Raw genomic sequence first — 25,567 nt, forward strand, 5'->3', positions numbered from 1 at the left:
GTGCCCCCTAGTTCTGGTTTCGCCCACAAGAGGAAAAATCTTTCCATGTCTAACTTGTCGAGTTCGTGCTGGATCTTGTATACTTCAATAAAGTCTTCCCCCACTCTTCTAAACTCCAGCGGAAACAAGACCAATCTAATGAACCTTTCCTCATAAGGCAACCCGTTCATCCCAGTTATCAATCAAGTAATAAAAGCAAAATACTGCGGAGGCTGGAACTCTGAAATAAAGACTGAAAATGCTGGAAAATCACAGCAGGTCTGGCAGCGTCTGTGGAGAGAGAAATAGAGTTAACGTTTTCAATTTGCATGACTCTCCTTCAGGGATGAATCTAGTAAACCTCCGCTGAATCATCTCCAATGCATTTATATTGTTCTCCAAATAAGGAGACCAAAACTGCTCACAGTAGAGCGAGATGTTAGGACAGCACAGTTGCTTCACAGCTCCAGGTTCCCAGGTTTGATTCCCAGCTGGGTCACTGTCTGTGCGGAGTTTGCACTTTCTCCCCGTGTCTGCGTGGGTTTCCTCTAGATGCTCTGGTTTCCTCCCACAGTCCAAAGATGTGCGGGTTAGGTGGATTGGCCACGCTAAATTGCCCTTGGTGTCCAAAAAGGTTAAGTGGGGGTTACTGGGTTGCGGGGATAGGGCTTGAGTAGGGTGCTCTTGTAAGGGCCAGTGCAGACTCGATTCCGAATGGCCTCCTTCAACACTGTTGATTCTATGATTCTATGTTCGATGTTCACGCCAGCGGGATCTTCTGGTTCCACCCACAGTGCACCCCCCCGCCTTCCCCGAAGGCATGGGGTGACCTCAATGGCAAATCCCATTGACAGCGGTGGTGGCCAACGGTGGGTCACCTCCAAGAATCGTGCCATGGGGAGGCCAGGGAATCTCATCTGAAGTCTCACAATGCTCTGCATAGCTTAAGCTAATGCATAAATTTGTTGCAGAAGAACATTTAGGGAAGAGTGACCACAATATGATTAGAATTTTACATTGTGTTTGAAAACGAGGAAGTTAAATCTGAAGCGAGTGTGTTAAAGTTGAATAAATTAAATTGTGAAGACACGAGGGACAAATTGGCTGAGGTGGATTGGGAAAAATATATTAAAATGCATGACTGCATAGGCAATGGATAGTCTTCAAATAACTAATATATAGTCCATCAGGACCTATACATTCCTTCAAGGTCCACAAATCCCAAAAAGGCCTGTCAACTGTGGCTGATATGGAAGCTAAGGGTTTTAAAAGATTAAAAGAAAAGGCCTTTAAAGTTGCCAGAAATAATAGTAAACCTGAGGATTGGGAGGTTTTCAGAATATAGCAAAAGGCCAAGAAACTGATCAATATGAATGTGATCCAGCAAAAAAACATAATCTACAGATACGAAAAGGAAAGTATTTGGCTAAGACAAACGTGGATCCATTCCAGGCAGAATCAGGAGGATTCATAATGGGAAATAGAGAAACGGCAGAGAACCCAAATGATTACTTTGTGTCTGTTTTCACTGAAGAAGAAATAGGCAATCTCGCAGTTGTAGAGATCCAAGGAACTAAGGAGAATGCAGAGCTGAAAGAAATTAGTATAAGTACAAAGATTGTATTGGAGAAATTAATGTGACTGGAAGTTGAGAAGTCCCTGGGACCTGATATTATGCATCTCAGAGTGTTGAAAGAGGCTGCTATAGAGATAGTGGATCCATCGGTGATCTCCTTCCAAAATTCTACAGATTCTGGAAAATGTTCCTGAATGTTGGAAGGTAGTAAATGTCACCCCACTGTTTAAGAAGGGCTGGAGAGAGTAAACAGGGGACTATAGATTTGTTCGCCATTTATCAGCTGTGGGGGAAATGCTACAATATGTTATAACGGATATGATAAATGGTCACTTGGAAAATCATGATCTGACGGGCATAGTCAGCATGGATTTACGAATGGGAAATCATGTCCGACAAACTTATTGGAGTTTTTTATGGATGTTACTGACATAATTGATAAGAGAGTCGATTGATGTATATTTGAATGCCTTTGATGAAGTCTCTCACAGGAAGTTGATTAGTAAAATAAAAGCACAAGGGATAGGAGCAATATGCTGACATGGGGATTAACCTGCCAGTTTTTTGCCCATTTACTCAATCTATCTATATCTGTCTGCAATTTCCTTATGTACTCTTGGCGACATACGTTCCTACCTATCTCATTTCATTTCTTTTTGTCATCTGCAAATTTAGCTACCATGACTTTGCTCCCCTTGGTTAGGTCATCAATATAAATTGTAAGCAGTTGAGGCCCCAGCACAGAAACCTGCAGTACTCCACCCATCACATCCTGCCAATCAGAAAAATAGCCATTTATGCATACTCTGTTTTCTGCCAACCAGCCAATCTTCTATCCATGCTTCTACTTCTACATGAGCTTCTACTTTCTGCAATAACCTTTGATGCAGCACCTTATCAAATGCCTCTTGGAAATCCAAGTACAGTTCATCCACAGGCTCCCCTTTATCCCCCGAGCAGGTTACTTCTTCAGTGAACTCGACCAAATTGGTTCAATATGATTTCCCTTTTCACAAAACCATGCCAACTCCTCCTGATTACCGTTGAATTTTTCTAAGTACCCAGCTATAACCTTCTTAATGATTGATTCGAACACCGACAGCCGACAAGCTTACTGGCCTATAGTTTCCTGTTTTCTGCCCCCCGCCCCCCTCTTGAATAGGGTTACATTTGCTACTTTCTCGTCTGATGGAACCTTTCCAGAATTCAGCAAATTTTGAAAAATTGGCACCAAATCATCTACTACCTAATTGACTTCACTCATTGCACCAGATCACCATGGGAGCGGAGCATTTCTGTTTCTGGAGTATATTATCAGCCAGATTCTTCTTCCCAATATGTATCACCACGTCTTTTTCTGCACTGAATTTCATCGACAATCTGTCCACCCATTCCACCAAGCTGACGATGGTCTTTTCAAGAGTATTACTGTCATCATTAAAACAGATATCAAATACGTCAACCCTCCCAATATTGAACCTTGGGGAATTCAATGTATACCTCCCTCAAGTCTTAAAGCAACCATTCACCACAACCCTGGTTTCAGATTGTGAAAGCTGTAAAGGATTAAAAAAAGAGATGTCGATCAGAAATTCACCTGGTGATGTGGACTGGTGAATGGAACTGGTGTCCCATCCTTTACCGCAGGTTACCTAATGTCAGTGTGCTGGTAAACAATGCATCACCCATTTCTGCCCCTGCCTCACAGTGCATCTGCTGCTGATCATAGAATTATAGAATTTACAGTGCAGAAAGAGGACATTTGGCCCATCGAGTCTGCACCGGCCCTTGGAAAGAGCACCCCACTTAAGCCCACACCTCTACCCTATTCCCTTAACCCAGTAACCCCACCTAACCTTTTTGGACACTAAGGGCAATTTATTGTGGCCAATCCACCTAATCTGCATATCTTTGGATTGTGGGAGGAAACTGGAGCACCCGGAGGAAACCCATGCAGACATGGGGAGAACATGCAGACTCAGCACAGACAGAGATCCAAGCCAGGAATCGAACCTGGGACCCTGGAGCTGTGAAGCAACTTTTCTACCGTGCTACCCCTGTGCTACCGTGCTGCCCTCAGTCCACGCTTAACTATTGCAATGGCTTCCTGGCTGGCTTCCCGTCTTGCTCGCTCTGTAAATTTGAGTGCACGCAAAATGTGAGCTGCCCACAACTTGCACCAGCTTCCACTTGTCCATCACTCCTGTCCTCATTGACTTATACTGGCTCCCAACCGGCATTACCGTGATTAAAAAACTTTCATCCATGCTTTCAAATAATAATAATGTTTTTAGTGTCACAAGAAGGCTTACATTGACACTGCAATGAAGGTACTGTGAAAATCCCCTAGCCGCCACACTCCGGCGCCTGTTAGGGTACACTGAGGGAGAATTCAGAATGTCCAATTCACCTAACAGCACATCTTTCGGGGCTTGTGGGAGTAAACCGGAGCACCCTGGGAAAGCCAAGCCTCTGTGGCCTCGCTCCTTTCTGTCTCGGTTATCTTCTCCAGTCCCACCGCCCTCCGAGATACCAGTGCTCCTCAAATTCTACCCTCTTGGGTATTCCTGAATTGAATTGTTCCACAATGGTGGCTGTACCTTCACTGCCTCGGCCTTGAGCTCTGGTATTACCTCCCTAACCCCCCTCAACACCCCCCTCCCTCCGACCCTCTACATCTATCTCCCTTTTATCCTTTAATACTCTCCTCAAAGTCCACATTTTTAACCAAATCTATCCTATTATTGCCTTGTGTCAAATTGTATTTCATACTGCTTCTGTGAAGAACCTTGAGACAGCTTGCTCTGTGAAAGGTGCCACATAAATGCAAGGCGTTGTTCTCAATCTATTGAATGAAGAAAAACAGAAGTGAGCACATCTCTCTAAAATGGAAAGCTCTCATTTATATTGCCCTGACTGATGAAGCTCAGTTAGCAACGTACATTGAAAAACATTCTAAATGCAATAACTGCAGAGATAAGCCAGCAGGGAATGAGTCCCATTATCCAATTAAATGGAGTAAATACAAAACAATTTGGCAAATGAAAAAGTGTATTCATAGCATCACTCAACTGGTATTGTCAGACACACATATAATATTGAATTAACTTGAGATTCACGATCCACTGTGTTTAAACTACACGCAACACTTGCTGAATTAAGTACACCAACTGCAGAATTAGATTAAGGGGAAAAATATTATTTATTTCAGGAAATCTGGCATAACTAATTCTCATTTTATATTTCTGTTACTGGTATATAACAAATGTGCTTTCATAACTGTTCACAAGTAAGTGTATGTATTTACAACGTTGCAGAGAGAATAAAGAAATCACAATTTTTGAAAGGAGCAATACCATCGGAGATTCCTGGATTGCATGCCAGAAATTCCTGATTCCGAGTGGAATTAATGCGCGAGAGACTGAGCTGTTGGGTATACAGCCAGCTGAGTAGTATCAAAGATGACAGGAGGTTGACAGAGGCCTTTGCGATTTTATGTTTTTACATAGTTTGGTTCAATCGGAGTGTGTTTTGCTTTTGTGAATCTCTTTTGTTTCTGGGGAAAGGAAATCTAGATACCACTAGCCACAGACAAAATATCCTGTTTGATCTGCAACAGACAATTGTTGCCTCTGTCACTGACTTCAATGCTACTCTTGTTCGCAACCACTCAATGAGAGGGATTCCCACAGGCAGCACAGTTCTGACCTGGTGTTACTCTGCGCCAATGGAGAGCTGTGTCTGGCAGTCCAACAAGAGCAGGCCATTGCAGGTATTGCCTCTGGAATGTTAAAACTGATAGGAGTTAAATTGGAACTTGATCTTTCAGTCTTTAAGTTATCATTATTGTTCTAAATTTGTTTGAATACTTAGAAACAGGAGGGTTCGTTACCATCTTTCATATTACTCAACTGATTCCTTTCTCATGGCCTCATCATATAAGAATATTTAATAAAGAGGAATTTTTAACTTGTACACCAAATGTTCCTTTTTCTTGTAAGATTTGTAAGCACCAAAGGAAAATCTGGCATTTGTTGCACTGAATGACGTTCGACTATTTATTTGCGAAACGTTAAACCTGACTGGAAGTCATACCCACAGTTTTCTTAAGCATACAATTTTCAACGATGAAATGAAGAACCTCCAATATCTTCAGATGCTTTGTAGTAATGGCCCGTGATGTTAGTGTGTGAGTTCCCGTTGATGATTGGGGCAGAAGAAGCTTTCGTATATGAAAAAGTGTGCCAAGTACTAGTGGCTTTCTATATCCATCTTCCATGAGTAGATGGAGAAAAGTAACTCTCAGTTCCAAAGGCTTTGCTTTTATAGTCCATCCTCGTTCAAAATATTTTCTAGCTGGTAGCTTTCTTTTCCCATTCCTAGCAGAAACAAAATGTAATAGTTGTAAATTATATTGATTTATTAGTTAGAAATCTTGAGGTTATCAATGTGTTTTAAGGTGCCGAAGCAAACCTTTGCTTTTTGTAGGACAGTCCCCTTTCCTGACTGCATAATAGATAATGGTCTGTTCTTCAAGGCTGCAGCAGAGTTCACAGGTGAGTTGTCGGGACTGGTACTCAGATTGGAGGGCTTAACCTGCAGAAAGCAAAACGATTTAGGATTAAACCTTGTGAAGAGACCTGCACCTGATTTATTTGTGTTTGTTTCTCTCTCAGTAAATCTTCCTCACTGCAAGCAAAATTAAAATTTCCCTTAATAAGTCAGACTGGTGGGAGTTCACTGCATCCATAAGTCTAATTTATTGCTTGTCAAGTGACCAAACTCACATATCCTTCTCCCTGCCATACTAGAAATGCGAACGCAAGCTGCAAAAGATGCACAAAAGCTGACCAATAGTCTCAAAAAAATCTGTCCACTGCCATTATTATATATACCTCAATCCCTGGAATGTTGACACTTCCCGCTCTGTCTATTTCTTTCTCCTCAATTCAAATTGTACACTGATCACCGCTCCGACCCTCAAATCAGACTTGCCTCCCTCCCCCGTTCCTCGATTTATGTTGCCGTAACCCATCATCCGCAGCCACTCTCCTCATCTCTCCCACTTCCTCCTTCTGCCTGGTACGCCGGATTGGATGCCGTGGCAATCTCTGGGCAGGACTCCAGTCCTTCCAAGAAATTGTGGTGTGCTGCAGCATTCAGTCGCTTGAAGCTGTGCCAAGGCTTGGAGCTTGAGGAGACCCCGAGTGTTGTTTACAAAAACAGATATGTAAACACTTCCCTGAAAATGCTGATCGACTACGTAAAACACATTTCACCAACACAGCCCAGAAAACACCAGCTGCTCTTCAACATCACCAGCCTGAACTTTTGCTTCACACGGCAGTACTAACAGATGGCAAATAACTGTAAAAGAGCAGGATGTGCAAAAAACTATTGATAATTGTGACGTGGTGACTAATGAATTTTTTTTTTCTATAATTTAGAGTACCCTATTCATTTTTTCCAATTAAGGGGCAATTTAGCGTGGCCAATCCACCTAGCCTGCACATCTTTGTGTTGTGGGGGCGAAACCCACGCAGACACGGGGAGAATGTGCAAACTCCACACGGACAGTGACCCAGAGCCGGGATCGAACCTGGGACCTCGGCGCTGTGAGGCAGCAGGGGTAACCACTGTGCCGCCTTGCTGCCCTAGATTAATGAATTGTTAATGGCCAACAATTTGTTATTAACAGGTTAATTCAGTTGATTCAAACTGTAACGCACGTTTGTGGTTAGATTGTCGAAATGACTAGCATCCACCATTGTTCCCAACGTTACTGGTCCTGACTCAGCTTTTTTCAAATTCTCCTTCACCGTTACCAGCTTCAGTTCCAGGTCAACCCTGTTGTTTTCCTTTGATTTGCATTCTTCTTCGATCTGCCGTAGCCTCTCCTCCTGAGTGCAAAGCACTTGTTTATCTGAAATATTTACCAATAGCAAATGATTATTCTGCCCATGTTGTACTGAAACATTACAAAAGTGTTTTTGAAGTCTAGCCATTATTGTACAAATGCAGCAGCCAACTTGCTCACACCGAGACCCTCACTGTGAGGTAATGCCCAGGTAATCTGAAATAAAAGTAAACTACCGAGGATGCTGGAAATCTGAAATAAAAACAGAAAATGTTAGATAAACTCAGCAGGTCTGGTAACATCTGTGGAGAGAGCAAATCGCGATCTGTCCGAAATCCAACAGAGATCAGTGTCGAGGGCATTTAGCCGGGTGTTTCCCAGCGCTCACAGCCCTGAGAAAGACCACGCTATTGAACAGGACTCTGTTGCAATCTGAAGCCTCAGTGGCTGCACAGCTCCCAGATTGCACATTGTGGCGCACAATGACTTACGAGAGAGACGAATAGAGGTGAAGTCGATGAGGCTTTATTAAGCGTGACTTGTTCCCAGCAGTTCAGCAACAGACTGGAGCTGCGGGGGGAAGCCCAGGTTCTTATACTCCGCGTTCAGGGCGGAGCTAGGGATCAACAGCCAACCAGGACCCGGGATCTGTCAGCCAATAGCATCACGGCTTCACAGTCCCACATGACCCCTAATGCATACTACCACATTCACCCCTTGTTAAAAATGAACCCGGCGGGGTGGTGCTTCGCATGGTGGTAGGGGTTTACAGGGCTGGTCCTGGGAGGAGAAAATTTTTGGCATGTCTTTTCAATGCTCTACACTTTGCCCTACATTGGGCAATGTACAGGGTTTGTGAACTATTTACAAATTTCGTAAGAGGAAAAGAACATTCTCGTTAAAGTCCACAACATTCTTGTGTTACACCGATGCCACGAGTCGAGCGGGCGGACTGGTCTTCCTTGTTGATCGCCTCAGCCCTGGTGGTGGTGCAGGTGCTTGTTCCCGCGTTGTCGTCTCCAGGAGCTTTTCGGTGTCTGCTTCTGTTTCACTCCTGGTCGGACATGGGAGGAGGACCGATCCACCCGGGAAGGGGGCGGTCGCGGGGTGCACCGGTGGCAGGGAGGGGGTGATCGGTGTCGGGGGGGTGTGCGTGTTGCCGGCGGGCGCCAGGTCTCGCAGGGAGACCGTGTCCTGTCGGCCGTCGGGGTACGCCACATAGGCGTACTGCGGGTTCGCGTGGAGGAGATGAACCCTCTCGACCAACGGGTCCGACTTGTGCGCCCGCACGTGTTTCCGGAGCAAGATGGGTCCTGGGGCCGCCAGCCAGGTCGGCAGCGACGTTCCGGAGGAGGACTTCCTGGGGACGACAAGGAGGCGCTCATGAGGCGTTTGGTTAGTGGTGGTACACAGCAGCGACCGGATGGAGTGGAGAGCGTCCGGGAGGACCTCCTGCCACCGGGAAACTGGGAGATCTCTGGACCGTAGGGCCAGTAGGACGGTCTTCCAGACCGTGCCGTTCTCCCTCTCTACTTGCCCGGTCCCCCGGGGGTTGTAGCTGGTCGTCCTGCTCGAGGCTATGCTCTTGCTGAGCAGGAACTGGCGCAGCTCGTCACTCATGAAGGAGGACCCCCTGTCGCTATGGATATATGCGGGGCAACCGAACAGTGTGAATATAGTGCTCAGGGCTTTAATAACTGTGGCCGATGTCATGTCGGGGCAGAGGATGGCGAAAGGGAAACGGGAGTACTCGTCCACCACGTTCAGGAAGTATGTGTTTCGATCGGTGGAGGGGAGGGGCCCTTTGAAATCCAGACTGAGGCGTTCAAAGGGGCGGGAAGCCTTGATCAGGTGCGCTCTATCTGGCCTGAAAAAAATGCGGTTTGCACTCAGCGCAGATGTGGCAGTTCCTGGTGACAGTACGGACCTCCTCCACGGAGTAGGGGAGGTTGCGGGACTTTATAAAATGGTAGAACCGAGTGACCCCCGGGTGGCAGAGGTCCTCGTGGAGGGTTTGGAGACGGTCTATTTGTGCGTTGGCACATGTGCCGCGGGATAGGGCATCGGACGGCTCATTCAGCTTTCCGGGACGGTACAAGATCTCGTAGTTGAAGGTGGAGAGCTCGATCCTCCACCTTAAGATCTTGTCATTTTTAATTTTGCCCCGCTGTGCATTATCGAACATGGAAGCTACCGACCGTTGGTCAGTGAGGAGAGTGAATCTCCTGCCGGCCAGGTAATGCCTCCAATGTCGCACAGCTTCCACTATGGCTTGGGCTTCCTTTTCCACTGAGGAGTGGCGGATTTCTGAGGCGTGGAGGGTTCGGGAGGAGAAGGCCACGGGTCTGCCCGCTTGGTTAAGGGTGGCCGCTAGAGCTACATCGGAGGCATCGCTCTCGACCTGGAAGGGGAGGGACTCGTCGATGGCGTGCATCGTGGCCTTTGCGATATCCGCTTTGATGCGGCTGAAGGCCTGGCGAGCCTCTGTCGACAGGGGGAAGGTATTAGTGGGCGGGCCTTGTCTGCATACTGGGGGACCCACTGGGCGTAATATGAAAAAAAACCCAGGCATCGTTTCAGGGCTTTGGAGCAGTGGGGAAGGGGAAATTCCATAAGGGGGCGCATGCGTTCGGGGTCGGGGCCTATTATCCCATTGCGCACTACGTATCCCAGGATGGCCAGCTGGTTTGTGCTAAACACGCACTTGTCCTCGTTGAATGTGAGGTTCAAGGCGTTTGCGGTCTGGAGGAATTTTTGGAGGTTGGCGTCGTGGTCCTGCTGATCGTGGCCGCAGATGGTTACATTGTCGAGATACGGGAACGTGGCCTGTAACCCGTGTTAATCAACCATTCGGTCCATCTCCCGTTGGAAGACCGAGACCCCGTTTGTGACGCCAAATGGGACCCTTAGGAAGTGGTCACTTGGGCGGATGGGGAGCTGGTGATAGGCGGACTTGAGGTCCACGGTGGAGAAGACCTTATATTGGGCAATCCGATTTTCCATGTCAGATACGCGGGGGAGAGGGTACGCATCTAGCTGTGTGTACCTGTTGATGGTCTGGCTATAGTCTATGACCATCCTTTGCTTCTCCCCGGTCTTTACTACTACCACCTGTGCTCTCCAGGGACTATTACTGGCCTGGATTATGCCTTCCTTCAGCAACGCTGGACTTCGGACCGGATAAATGTCCGGTCCTGGGCGCTGTACCGTCTGCTCCTAGTGGCGACGGGTTTGCAATCCGGGGTGAGGTTTGCAAACAAGGATGGCGGTTCAACTTTGAGGGTTGCGAGGCCGCAGATAGTGAGTGGGGGTATTGGGCCGCAGAGTTGGGGAAGGACGTAGAGCCTGTAGTTTTTAAACTCCCTTCCTTGCACCGTTAGGGTCACTATGCAGAACCCTTTGATCTCTACGGAGTGGGATCCTGCAGCTAGGGAAATCTTTTGCGTACTGGGACGGATGGTCAAAAAGCAGCGTCCTACCGTGTCGGGTGGATGAAGCTTTTGGTGCTCCCGGAGTCGATCAGGCATGGTGTCTCGTGTCCGTTGATCAGCACCGTTGTTGTCGTCGTCTGGAGCGTCCGGGGCCGTGCTTGATCCAGCGTCACCGAGGCCAGATGTGGTCGTAGTGTCTCAGCGTCTTCTTCGGACCCCGTGGAGCCGTCGATGCTGGGGTCCATTGTTGTCATACAAGATGGCGGCATCCATGCATCGCACATGGCTGGGGGGTCACACGATGACGGCCCATCCTCCCCTCGTGGTGGCCGGGACCCAAAATGGCGGCGCCCGCGGGTCGCACATGGGACGCTGGGGGGGTTGGGGAGCGTTTGGGATGCGCTGGACTCTTTCTTCTCCGGGGACAGCGGCGACCCCCCGGGACCGGCACACAGCCGCGAAATGGCCCTTTTTTCCGCAGCTCTTGCAAGTTGCTGCGTGGGCCGGGCAGCGCTGCCGGTGGTGTTTCGCCTGCCCGCAGAAATAGCAGCGGGCCCCCCCGGGATGATCTGGCGTCTTAACCGCGCAAGCCTGTGAGGGAGGGGGGGGAAGGGGATTTGTCGCGACGGGGTTCCACGGAGCCCAAGGGGCTGCCGCGCGGTCGGGGCCGTAGGCGCGGGCGTTTTGCGAGGCCACATCTAGGGAAGCTGCAATGACCCGTGCCTCTGAGAGTCCTAGCGACTCTTTTTCTAAAAGTCTTTGGCGGATTTGGGGAGAGTTCATACCTGCCACAAACGCATCGCGAATTAACATGTCCGTGTGTTCCGGCGCGTTTACCGGCGGGCAGCCGCAGCCCCGTCCCAAAATTAGCAGCGCGGCGTAGAACTCTTCTAGCGATTCTCCAGGACTTTGCCGTCTCGTTGCGAGTTGGTAGCGTGCGTAGACCTGGTTCACTGGACGAACGTAGATGCTCTTTAGTGCTGCGAGCGCCATCGAGAAATCCTCTGCGTCTTCTATGAGAGGGTAAATTTCCGGGCTTACCCTTGAGTGCAGGACCTGTAGTTTCTGGTCTTCTGTGATCCGGCCGGGGGCCGTTCAGAGGTAGCCTTCGAAACAAGTCTGCCAGTGTTTAAAAACTGCTGCCGCATTCACTGCGTGGGGGCTGATCCGCAGGAATTCCGGGGCGATCCTGAGCTCCATAGTCCTTTAAGCACGCTTAATAAATTGTAGCGCACAATGACTTACGAGAGAGATGAATAGAGGTGAAGTCGATGAGGCTTTATTAAGCGTGACTTGTTCCCAGCAGTTCAGCAACAGACGGGAGCTGCGGGGGGAAGCCCAGGTTCTTATACTCCGCCTTCAGGGCGGAGCTAGGGATCAACAGCCAACCAGGACCCGGGATCTGTCAGCCAATAGCATCACGGCTTCACAGTCCCACATGACCCCTAATGCATACTACCACACACAGCTCGAAGGCTGCACAGTTCACAATGTTGCACAGTTTGCATGGTTGCACAGCTCGCAGTCTGCACGGCTAGCTCGCAGGGTTGCACAGCTCACAGTCTGCATGGCTCGCAGGGTTACACAGCTCACAGGGTTCCACAACTTGCAGGTTGCAGTTCATAGGCCGCACAGCTCACAGGGTTGCATAGGGCACAGAATTGCACAGCTCCCTGGCTGCACAGCTCGCAGGTTGCACAGCTCACAGGTTGCACGGCTTGCAAGGTTGCACAGCTCGCAGTCTGCACAGCTCACAGGCTGCAGAGTTCGCAGGCTTCACAGCTCACAGGCTGCAGAGTTCGCAGGCTTCACAGCTCACAGGCTGCAGAGTTCGCAGGCTTCACAGCTCGCAGGCTGCACAGCTCGCAGGTTGCACAGTTTGCAGGGTTGCACGGCCCGCAAGGTTATAGCTCGCAGGGTTGCAGAGCCAGCTCACAGGCAGCACAGCTCACAGGGTTGCACAGCTCACAGACTGCACAGCTCACAGGTTGCACAGCTCGCAGGCTGCACCGCTCGCATGCTGCACAGCTCACAGGCTGCACAGCTCACAGGCAGCACAATTTGCAAGCTGCATAGCTCGCAGGTTGCACAGCTCGCGGCTGCACAGCTCGCAGGCTGAACAGCTTGCAGGTTGCACTACTCGCAGGCTGCACAGCTCGCAGGCTGAACAGCTTGCAGGTTGCACTACACGCAGGCTGCACAGCTCGCAGGCTGCACAGCTTGCAAGGTAGCACAACTCGCCGGATTGCACAGCTCGCAGACTGCACAGCTCACAGTCTGCACAGCTCGCAAGGTTGCACAGCTCGCAGGGTGTGGTGGTATGTATTAGGGGTATTCAGGTACCCTGGGATGCCGAGAGGCTATTGGTAGATAGACACTGGATCCCGATTGGATCAGGCCGTCTCCTGGCTCCACCCATCAAGGCGGAGTATAAGAGGCCGGGTTCTCCCAGCAGCCGCATTCTGTAACTGTGCTGCTGGGGAACAGTCTGCATAATAAAGCCATTGTTCAACTCCTTCTCATCTCGTCTCGTGAGTGATTGATTGTGCTACAATTTATTACGCAGACTTTTAAGAAAATGGAGCTCCGAATCATGCCGGAGTGTCTGCGAATCAGCCCAAACACAACGGCCACTTTTAAACATTGGTTAGCGTGTTTCCAGGGATACCTCCGAACGGACCCCGACATACCTACAGAGGAACAGAAAATCCAGGTCCTACATGTCAGGGTGAGCCCTGATATCTACACCTATAGAGGATGCGGAGGATTTCTCGACGGCGATCGCGATGCTGATTGGAATATACGTTCGGCCCATCAACCAAGTCTACGCACGCCACCAGCTCGCGACAAGACGGCAGATCCCCGGGGAATCGCTGGATGAATTCTACAATGCACTGTTGATACTGGGGAGAAACTGCAACTGCCCATCGGTTTCGGCGAATGAACACACAGAGCTGCTGGTCCGAGATGCGTTCGTGGCAGATATGCTTTCATCCCAAATTCGCCAGCGTTTGTTTGAAAGAGACACACTTAGGCCTCAAAGTGGCACGGGCCCTCGCTGCCTCGTTCAATGTGGCGTCACAGAACGCCCGTGCCTACGCCCCCAACTGTGCGGCAGCCCCTTGGACACCGTGGACCCCCGTCGTGACCGAACCCCCGGGACCCCCCGCAGGCCTGCTCTGCCAGAGCGGCAGATCAACTGAGGGGGCCCCGCTGCTACTTTTGCCGGCAAGGGAAACACCCCCGGATGCGCTGCCCGGCCCACTCGGCCCTCTGTAAAGGGTGCAGGAAAAAGGGGCATTTCTTCGCTGTGTGCCAGTGGGGTAGCCGCAATCTCCGGGGAGAACCCCAAACTCAAACCCCCAGCGATCCATGTGCGGCCAACGTGCGCCGCCATCTTGGGTCCCGGACTCCACGCGGGAGGGATGGGCGCCGCCATTTTGTGCCCCCCGGCAACGTGCGATTTGGGCGGCGCCATCTTGCCCACCCCCGACCGTGTGCGACCCGTGGACGCCGCCATCTTGGCTGACGTCTAAGGACCCCGGGATGGGTGGCCACATGGGGCCTGAAGAAAATGCCCCGGTGCAACAATTACGGCTGGCTTCGGTGACCCTGGACCAGTCGCGGCCCCGAACGCTCCAGACGGCATCAACAACGATATTCGTAAATGGGTACGAGACGCCCTGCCTGATGGACTCTGGGAGCACGGAGAGTTTTATACATCCTGATACGGTAAGACGCTGTTCCCTTCCGATCCACCCGAGCAATCAAAAAGATTTTCTGGCGGCGGGGTCCCATTCGGTAGAGATAAAAGGGGTTCTGCATCGCGAACCTCACGGTGCAGGGGAGGGAGTTCAAAAACTACCGGCTGTACGTCCTTCCCCACCTCTGCGCTGCCACACTCCTGGGATTGGATTTTCACTGCAATCTCCAGAGTCTAACTTTTAAATTCGGCAGCCCTATACCCCCACTCACTATCTGCAGCCTCACGACCCTCAAGGTCGATCCACCTTCCCTGTTCGCGAACCTCACCCCGGATTGCAAACCAGTCGCCACTCGGAGCAGACGGTACAGTGCCCAGGTCCGATCTTTTATCCGGTCAGAAGTCCAGTGGCTGCTGAGGGAAGGCATAATTCAGGCCAGCAATAGTCCCTGGAGAGCCCAGGTAGAAGTTGTAAAGACCGGGGAGAAGCAGAGGATGGTCGTAGACTATAGTCTGTAGCCACCTAAAATGGCCATCTCCCGATTTAAAATGGCGAACGGCAAAGGCTGATGGGAAAGTCAGCCAACAAGACAGAAACCAGCGGCTGCAGGTTTGCTGTGTATTTACCTCTGCAAAAACCAGACAACATCGAGACCAGTGGCCATCAGCATAACAAAGTAACAGCCATCTGCATACTGATGAGCAATCCCCGGGAACAATAAGTAACAATTTGACACACAAAGCAAAGCCAGACTCCTCGGCGCCAGCAGGAGCCAACACAAAGGAGGTGAACGAGCACCTCAAGACCGCCCATCGATCAGGGAACCGCTCCAGTATTGGAGAAAATTGAACCAAGCGATTGGGACAAAGTCCAATCACTTGGGACCAGGTACAGGGTCCGCCCCAAAAGGCGGGAAGCCCCTGGGGACTATAAGAGTTGAGCCCCAAGTTCAAATCGCTCGCTCTTCACTCTTCAGCAGCTCCTCTTCACTCTCTTCTTCCTGCCCGGGTCACCCAGCAACGAACCAACATTGACCGTGACCGGTACAGTGAAGACCGACAATAGTAAGTCTTAATTCAACGCTCGCTACGAGATAGGCGCTCCTAGCTACCAATCCGTACCAACTTCGAATCCCGCAGGCTCAGAACCCGAACGAAAGGCCATTTGTTCCCCTGACCTGGTGGGCCAGTCCAAAGTTAAGTATCGGCCTGTTAGTCGTAGAAGTAGCTTAGACGCAGAATTTATGCATGAGTAGTGATTACTGTGTATAATAAATGTGCTTTGATTTAAATCTTACTAATCAGTGTATTGGATTATTGATCATTACTCGGACTTGAACCTCGTGGCGGTATCATAAAGATACCTGGCGACTCGAGAGCAAAGGTAATAAAACAGAGCAATTGAACCAAGGAGAAAATCAGAACCAAGTCAAACCATCAATAGGTACACGCAGCTGGATGCGTACCCTCTCCCCCGCATATCCGACATGGTCAATCGGATTGCACAGTACAAGGTCTTTTCCACGGTGGACCTTAAGTCCGCCTACCACCAGCTCCCCATCCGCCCGAGCGACTGCCTTCAAAGGAGACGGGCGGCTCTACCATTTTTTAAGAGTTCCATTCGGCGTCACTAACGGGGTCTCGATTTTTCAACGGGAGATGGACCGAATGGTTGATTGGTACGGTTTGCGGGCCACGTTCCCGTATCTCACCAACGTCACCATCTGCGGCCACGACCAGCAGGACCACAACGCCAACCTCCGCAAATTCCTCCAGACCGCAAAAGCCCTGAATCTCACAAACAACAGGGAGAAATGGGTGTTTAGCACCGACCGTCTAGCCATCCTTGGCTATGTAGTGCGAAATGGAGTGATAGGCCCTGACCCCGAACGCATACGCCCCCTCATGGAGTTCTCCCTCCCCCACTGCTCCAAGGCCCTGAAACGCTGCCTGGGCTTCTTCTCTTATTACGCCCAGTGGGTCCCCAACTACGCGGACAAGGCCCGTCCGCTAATCCAGTCCACGGTTTTCCCCCTGTCGACAGAGGCCCGCCAGGCTTTCAGCCGCATCAAAGCGGACATCGCAAAGGCCACGATGCACGCAATCGACGGGTCCCTCCCCTTCCAAGAGCGACGTGTCTGACATAGCTCTGGCGGCCACCCTCAACCAAGCGGGCAGACCCGTGGCCTTTTTTTCACGTACCCCCCTCACTTCAGAAATCCGCCACTCCTCAGTGGAAAAGGAGGCCCAGGCCATAGTGGAAGCTGTGCGGCATTGGAGGCATTACCTGGCCGATAGGAGATTCACTCCCCTCACTGACCAACGGTCGGTAGCCTTCATGTTCGATAATGCACAGCGGGGCATGATCAAGAACGACAAGATCTTGCGGTGGAGGATCGAACTCTCCACCTATAACTATGAGATCTTGTATCGTCCCGGAAAGCAGAACGAGCCTTCCGATGCCCTATCACGTGGCATATGTGTCAACGCACAAGTGGACCGACTCTGAACCTTCCACGAGGACCTCTGCCACCCGGGGATCACTCAATTCTATCACTTTGTGAAGACCCATAACCTGCCCTACTCCATCGAGGAGGTCAGGACCGCCACCAGGGACTGCCAAATCTGCGCAGAGTGCAAACCGCATTTCTACCGGCCAGATAAAGCGCACCTGATAAAGGCTTCCCGCCCCTTTGAACGCCTCAGCCTGGACTTCAAAGGCCCCCTCCCCTCCACCGATCGCAACACGTACTTCCTGAATGTGATTGACGAGTACTCCCGGTTCCCATTCGCCATCCCCTACCCCGACATGACCGCGGCCACGGTCATTAGAGCCCTCGGCACCATCTTTACACTGTTCGGTTTCCCCGCCTACATACATAGCGATAGGGGGTCCTCCTACATGAGCGACGAACTGCGTCAATTCCTGCTCAGCAAGGGCATCGCCTCGAGCAGGACGACCAGTTACAACCCCCGGGGAAACGGTCAGGAAGAGAGGGAAAACGGGACGGTCTGGAAGACCGTCCGACTGGCCCTACGGTCCAGAAGTCTCCCAGTTTACCGCTGGCAGGAAGTCCCCCCGGACGCCCTCCACTCCAACCAGTCGCTGCTGAATCAAATGCCTCACGAGCGCCTCCTTGTCTTCCCTAGGAAGTCCTCCTCCGGAACGTCACTTCCGACCTGGCTGGTAGCCCCGAGACCCATCCTGCTCCGAAAGCATGTGCGGACGCACAAAGCGGACACGTTGGTCAAGAGGGTTCATCTCCTCCATGCGAACCCTCAATATGCCTATGTGGCGTACCCAACGGCCGACAGGACACGGTCTCCCTGCGGGACCTGGCACCCGCCGGAGCCCCGCACCCCCCCCCCCCCCCCCAACACCAGTGATCCCCTCTGGAGCCACGTACACCCTCCCAACACCGATCGCCCCCTCCCTCCCGCCGGCCCACCCCACAGCCGTCCCCTTCCAGGGTGGATTGGTCCTTCGCCCGGCCCCGAATTGGGATACTGAAGCGGTACGAGGCATCGCAACGCTCCCAGAGACGACAAGGCCGGAACCTGCGCCTGCATCACCACCGGGGCTAAGACGATCGGCGAGGACGACCAGGGCACCCATCCGACTCATCGAATCTGTATAATGAAGCACGAAATGCCTCTGTAAATAATTTTTTGGGGTTGGTTGCTCAGTAAAAGCGGCATTGTAAGTAGTTAGTATCGGAGTATAGCCGCCGTGTTAGCGGCATCCTAGTTATCGACTCTGGAAACCCCTACCACCATACGGCCCACTACCCCGCCGGGTTCCTTTTTAACAAGCGGTGAATGTGGTGGTATGTATTAGGGGTATTAAGGTACCCTGGGATGCCGAGAGGCTATTGGTAGATAGTCACTGGATCCCGATAGGATAAGGCCGCCTGCTGGCTCCACCCATCAAGGCGGAGTATAAGAGCCCGGGTTCTCCCAGCAGCCGCATTCTGTAACTGTGCTGCTGGGGAACAAGTCTGCGTAATAAAGCCATCGTTCGACTCCTTCTCACCTCGTCTCGTGAGTGAATGATTGTGCTACACAGGGTTGCACAGCTCGCAATGTTGCACAGCTCACAGGCTGCACAGCTCACAGGCTGCACAGCTCGCAGGGTGGCACAGCTCGCAGGGTGGCACAGCTCACAGGCTGCACAGCTCGCAGGGTGGCACAGCTCACAGGCTGCACAGCTTGCAGGGTGGCACAGCTCGCAGGGTGGCACAGCTCACAGGCTGCACAGCTCGCAGGGTGGCACAGCTTACAGACTGCACAGTTCACAGGCTGCACAGCTCGCAGGGTTGCACAGCCTGCAGGGTGCCACCGCTCACATGCTGCACAGCTCGCAGGGTGGCACAGCTCACAGGCTGCACAGCCCGCAGGGTGGCACAGCTTACAGACTGCACAGCTCACAGGCTGCACAGCTCGCAAGGTGGCACAGCCTAGAGACTGCACAGCTCACAGGGTGGCACAGCTCGCAAGGTGGCACAGCTCGCACGGTTGCACAGCTCGCACGGTTGCACAGCTCGCAATGTTGCACAGTTCACAGGCTGCACAGCTCGCAAGGTGGCACAGCTCAGACTGCACAGCTCGCTGGCTGTGGCTCGCAGGATTGCACAGCTCACAGGGCAGCACAGCTCGCAAGCTGCACAGCTCACAGGGTTGCACAGTGATGCACGATCAATTATTGCGAAAGCGAGATTAGAGAATAATCGAAGGCTTTATTAGACAAGATGTGTTCCCCAGCAGCTCGGAACAGAAAATGGCTGCAGCCGGGGATGAACACCTCTTTATGCCGTCCACTGGGTGGAGCCAGCAGACAGGGATTTACCCACGTATCTCCAATACAGTAGTACCTCCAACACAGGTACCATAATACATATAATACGGTCTACCACACACAGCTCCCTGGCTGCACAGCTCGCAGGGTTGCACAACTTGCAGGTTGCACAGTTCATAGGCTGCACAACTTGCAGGTTGTATAGCTCCCTGGCTGCACTCTCACAGGTTGCACAGCTCGCAGCATTGCACAGGATACAGGTTGCATTGCTCAGTCTGCAGAGCTCGCAGTGTTACACAGCTCGCAGGCTGCACAGCTCACAGCTTGCACAGCTCGCAGGCTGCACAGCTCGCAGGCTGCACAGCTCACAGAGCTTGCAGGTTGCACAGCTCGCAGGCTGCACAGCTCGCAGTGTTACACAGCTCACAGGTTGCACAGCTCGCAGGCTGCACAGCTCGCAGGCTGCACAGCTCACAGAGCTTGCAGGTTGCACAGCTCGCAGGCTGCACAGCTCACAGCTTGCACAGCTCGCAGGCTGCACAGCTCACAGTGTTACATAGCTCGCAGGCTGCACAGCTCGCAGGCTGCACAGCTCACAGCTTGCACAGCTCGCAGGCTGCACAGCTCGCAGCTTGCACAGCTCGCAGGCTGCACAGCTCGCAGGCTGCACAGCTCACAGCTTGCACAGCTCGCAGGCCGCACAGCTCGCAGGCTGCACAACTCGCAGCTTGTACAGCTCGCAGGCTGCACAGCTCGCAGGCTGCACAGCTCGCAGCTTGCACAGCTCGCAGGCTGCACAGCTCGCAGGCTGCACAGCTCGCAGCTTGCACAGCTCACAGGCTGCACAGCTCGCAGGCTGCACAACTCGCAGGCTGCACAGCTCACAGCTTGCACAGCTCGCAGTGTTACACAGCTCACAGGTTGCACAGCTCGCAGGTTGCACAGCTCGCAGGCTGCACAGCTCACAGGCTGCACAGCTCGCAGGCTGCACAACTCGCAGGCTGCACAGCTCACAGCTTGCACAGCTCGCAGTGTTACACAGCTCACAGGTTGCACAGCTCGCAGGTTGCACAGCTCGCAGGCTGCACAGCTCACAGGCTGCACAGCTCGCAGGCTGCACAACTCGCAGGCTGCACAGCTCACAGCTTGCACAGCTCGCAGGTTGCACAGATCGCAGGCTGCACAGCTCGCAGTGTTACACAGCTCACAGGTTGCACAGCTCGCAGGGTGGCACAGCTCACAGGCTGCACAGCTCGCAGGTTGCACAGCTCGCAGGCTGCACAGCTCACAGCTTGCACAGCTCACAGCTTGCACAGCTCACAGTGTTGCACAGCTCGCAGGCTGCACAGCTCACAGGTTGCACAGCTCGCAGGCTGCACAGCTCGCAGGCTGCACAGCTCACAGCTTGCACAGCTCGCAGGCTGCACAGCTCACAGCTTGCACAGCTCACAGCTTGCACAGCTCACAGTGTTGCACAGCTCGCAGGCTGCACAGCTCACAGGTTGCACAGCTCGCAGGTTGCACAGCTCGCAGGCTGCACAGCTCACAGCTTGCACAGCTCACAGTGTTACACAGCTCGCAGGCTGCACAGCTCACAGCTTGCACAGCTCGCAGGCTGCACAGCTCGCAGGCTGCACAGCTCACAGAGCTTGCAGGTTGCACAGCTCGCAGGCTGCACAGCTCGCAGGCTGCACAGCTCGCAGTGTTACACAGCTCACAGGTTGCACAGCTCGCAGGCTGCACAGCTCGCAGGCTGCACAGCTCACAGAGCTTGCAGGTTGCACAGCTCGCAGGCTGCACAGCTCACAGCTTGCACAGCTCGCAGGCTGCACAGCTCACAGTGTTACATAGCTCGCAGGCTGCACAGCTCGCAGGCTGCACAGCTCACAGCTTGCACAGCTCGCAGGCTGCACAGCTCGCAGCTTGCACAGCTCGCAGGCTGCACAGCTCGCAGGCTGCACAGCTCACAGCTTGCACAGCTCGCAGGCCGCACAGCTCGCAGGCTGCACAACTCGCAGCTTGTACAGCTCGCAGGCTGCACAGCTCGCAGGCTGCACAGCTCGCAGCTTGCACAGCTCGCAGGCTGCACAGCTCGCAGGCTGCACAGCTCGCAGCTTGCACAGCTCACAGGCTGCACAGCTCGCAGGCTGCACAACTCGCAGGCTGCACAGCTCACAGCTTGCACAGCTCGCAGTGTTACACAGCTCACAGGTTGCACAGCTCGCAGGTTGCACAGCTCGCAGGCTGCACAGCTCACAGGCTGCACAGCTCGCAGGCTGCACAACTCGCAGGCTGCACAGCTCACAGCTTGCACAGCTCGCAGTGTTACACAGCTCACAGGTTGCACAGCTCGCAGGTTGCACAGCTCGCAGGCTGCACAGCTCACAGCTTGCACAGCTCGCAGACTGCACAGCTCGCAGACTGCACAGCTCGCAGGCTGCACAACTCGCAGGCTGCACAGCTCGCAGGTTGCACAGATCGCAGGCTGCACAGCTCGCAGTGTTACACAGCTCACAGGTTGCACAGCTCGCAGGGTGGCACAGCTCGCAGGCTGCACAGCTCACAGCTTGCACAGCTCGCAGTGTTACACAGCTCGCAGGCTGCACAGCTCGCAGGCTGCACAGCTCACAGCTTGCACAGCTCGCAGGCTGCACAGCTCACAGCTTGCACAGCTCACAGCTTGCACAGCTCACAGTGTTGCACAGCTCGCAGGCTGCACAGCTCACAGGTTGCACAGCTCGCAGGTTGCACAGCTCGCAGGCTGCACAGCTCACAGCTTGCACAGCTCACAGTGTTACACAGCTCGCAGGCTGCACAGCTCACAGCTTGCACAGCTCGCAGGCTGCACAGCTCACAGTGTTACACAGCTCGCAGGCTGCACAGCTCGCAGGCTGCACAGCTCACAGGCTGCACAGCTCACAGCTTGCACAGCTCGCAGGTTGCACAGTTTGCAGGCTGCACAGCTCGCAGGCTGCACAGCTCGCAGGTTGCACAGCTCGCAGGCTGCACAGCTCACAGCTTGCACAGCTCGCAGTGTTACACAGCTCACAGGTTGCACAGCTCACAGCTTGCACAGCTCGCAGGCTGCACAGCTCGCAGGCTGCACAGCTCACAGTGTTACACAGCTTGCAGGCTGCACAGCTCACAGCTTGCACAGCTCGCAGTGTTACACAGCTCACAGGTTGCACAGCTCGCAGGTTGCACAGCTCGCAGGCTGCACAGCTCACAGGTTGCACAGCTCGCAGGTTGCACAGCTCGCAGTGTTACACAGCTCACAGGTTGCACAGCTCGCAGGTTGCACAGCTCGCAGGCTGCACAGCTCGCAGGCTGCACAACTTGCAGGCTGCACAGCTCACAGCTTGCACAGCTCGCAGGCTGCACAGCTCACAGCTTGCACAGCTCGCAGTGTTACACAGCTCACAGGTTGCACAGCTCGCAGGTTGCACAGCTCGCAGGCTGCACAGCTCACAGTGTTACACAGCTCACAGCTTGCACAGCTCGCAGGCTGCACAGCTCACAGCTTGCACAGCTCACAGTGTTACACAGCTCACAGGCTGCACAGCTCGCAGGCTGCACAGCTCACAGGCTGCACAGCTCACAGCTTGCACAGCTCGCAGGGTGGCACAGCTCGCAGGCTGCACAGCTCACAGCTTGCACAGCTCGCAGTGTTACACAGCTCGCAGGCTGCACAGCTCGCAGGCTGCACAGCTCAGTGTTACACAGCTCGCAGGCTGCACAGCTCACAGCTTGCACAGCTCGCAGTGTTACACAGCTCACAGGTTGCACAGCTCGCAGGCTGCACAGCTCACAGGTTGCACAGCTCGCAGGTTGCACAGCTCGCAGTGTTACACAGCTCGCAGGTTGCACAGCTCGCAGGCTGCACAGCTCGCAGGCTGCACAACTTGCAGGCTGCACAGCTCACAGCTTGCACAGCTCACAGCTTGCACAGCTCGCAGGCTGCACAGCTCACAGCTTGCACAGCTCACAGCTTGCACAGCTCGCAGGCTGCACAGCTCACAGCTTGCACAGCTCGCAGTGTTACACAGCTCACAGGTTGCACAGCTCGCAGGTTGCACAGCTCGCAGGCTGCACAGCTCGCAGTGTTACACAGCTCACAGTGTTACACAGCTCACAGCTTGCACAGCTCGCAGGCTGCACAGCTCACAGCTTGCACAGCTTGCAGGCTGCACAGCTCGCAGCTTGCACAGCTCACAGTGTTACACAGCTCACAGGCTGCACAGCTCGCAGGCTGCACAACTTGCAGGCTGCACAGCTCACAGCTTGCACAGCTCGCAGGCTGCACAGCTCACAGCTTGCACAGCTCGCAGTGTTACACAGCTCACAGGTTGCACAGCTCGCAGGGTGGCACTGCTCGCAGGCTGCACAGCTCACAGCTTGCACAGCTCGCAGTGTTACACAGCTCACAGGTTGCACAGCTCACAGCTTGCACAGCTCGCAAGCTGCACAGCTCGCAGTGTTACACAGCTCACAGCTTGCACAGCTCGCAGGCTGCACAACTTGCAGGCTGCACAGCTCACAGCTTGCACAGCTCGCAGGCTGCACAGCTCGCAGGCTGCACAGCTCACAGCTTGCACAGCTCGCAGGCTGCACAGCTCGCAGGCTGCACTGCTCACAGCTTGCACAGCTCGCAGGCTGCACAGCTCGCAGGCTGCACAGCTCACAGCTTGCACAGCTCGCAGGCTGCACAGCTCGCAGTGTTACACAGCTCACAGGCTGCACAGCTCGCAGGCTGCACAGCTCGCAGGCTGCACAGCTCACAGCTTGCACAGCTCGCAGTGTTACACAGCTCACAGGTTGCACAGCTCACAGCTTGCACAGCTCGTAGGCTGCACAGCTCGCAGTGTTACACAGCTCACAGCTTGCACAGCTTGCAGGCTGCACAGCTCACAGGTTGCACAGCTCGCAGGCTGCACAGCTCGAAGGTGAAGTGTTGGGTGTTCTGAGGTACAGACGAACCAACACGGTTGCGATTGGTACAACGCAGTTTTATTCCATTCAACTATCTATACATCAGACTTGGTACTCAGCACGTTGTGAATGTGTGAGTGTCTTGCTTTGAAGTCCTGGCCCTGTACCGTCTCCTGATGGACTGCCCAGGAAGTGTTGTGTTTCTTGTTTTATACTGTGTCTGCTCTTGTCTGTGATTGGCTGTCGTGTTATGTGTGCTAATTGGTTCATTGCTCTGTCTATCATTATGTATGTGTTATGATGTATGTTTGAGTATCATGACAGAAGGGATGCACAGCTCACATGTTGCACAGCTCGCAGGCTGCACAGCTCACAGGCTGCACAGCTCACAGTCTGCATTGCTCGCAAGGTTGCACAGCTCACAGCTTGCACAGCTCGCAGGCTGCACAGCTCACAGTCTGCATTGCTCGCAAGGTTGCACAGCTCACAAGTTGCACAACTCGCAGGCTGCACAGCTCACAGGGCTGGCTGCACAGCTCACAGGCTGCACAGCTCACAATCTGCACAGCTCACATGTTACACAGCTCACAGGCTGCACAGCACATGGGGCTGGCTGCACAGCCAGCTTTTCTCACCAGCATTTGCAGCGCTCTGTGCAGAGAAATCTCCTGGTGTGGCTCACACTGTCACACTGGTGAGATGAGGCCTAATAGAGCCAGCAATGCCCACTCCACAGAGATTGGGGCACACTTTTTCATGGCCTCCTGGGTCTGTGATAAGACAAATATAGTCCCGACATGCCCCTCTCCACCTTGGGGCTATACTTATCTCTGTGCCCTCTGGCATGTTCCCTTTGCGTGGTTCTCATTTTTGAAAAGCAGTTGTAAACCTCGCTGAGGAATTCCAAATGTGAGGTGGGGGGGGTGGCAGGAATACCCAGTACTAATTTTAAAATGTATTGTAATGAAGTTCCCAACCTTCTTGGGTGGGAACCTTGTTATGTCAAGTGGAAGGAAGTCGGAGGGGGAATTGGAAAATGCGATCTCACCGACGGGATCCTTGTTTCCTGAGTCTTGCTGGATTTTGCGCCCAGAGGTCGTCGTTTACGCTTGCGGCAAACGCAGGTTCAAAATTTCGGCAAGAGTAGATTAGAATATCACCATGATGGAAAGAGAGATGTTGGAACTAGGCAGAAAGAAGGAAGGATTGACAAAGCATAAATTAATGGCAGGGTCTGCCCTTCCTATTCAAGCGCTCATTCTGCTCAACAGCCAGTCAGGGTTAAAGGATAGACTGA

The 25,567-nt window shown here is 53.0% G+C and overlaps 1 protein-coding gene across 2 annotated transcripts in view; it reads right to left on the bottom strand.

Annotated features, from left to right (window-relative positions):
- Positions 1-4,733: 4,733 nt before the first annotated feature.
- afap1l2 (actin filament associated protein 1-like 2) overlaps positions 4,734-25,567 on the bottom strand; it is a 312,790-nt gene continuing 291,956 nt past the window's right edge. For both annotated transcript variants that reach the window (XM_072479450.1, XM_072479449.1), the window contains exons 17-19: positions 7,285-7,478; positions 6,029-6,151; positions 4,734-5,934 (exon numbers count right to left, since the gene is read on the bottom strand). In XM_072479450.1, the coding sequence (XP_072335551.1) occupies positions 5,908-5,934; positions 6,029-6,151; positions 7,285-7,478 (344 nt within the window). In that variant the 3' untranslated portion in view covers positions 4,734-5,907. The remainder of the gene's footprint in view (positions 5,935-6,028; positions 6,152-7,284; positions 7,479-25,567) is intronic.

Source organism: Scyliorhinus torazame, chromosome 16 (genome assembly GCF_047496885.1).
Source record: "Scyliorhinus torazame isolate Kashiwa2021f chromosome 16, sScyTor2.1, whole genome shotgun sequence".
NCBI classification, from domain to species: Eukaryota; Metazoa; Chordata; class Chondrichthyes; order Carcharhiniformes; family Scyliorhinidae; genus Scyliorhinus; species Scyliorhinus torazame.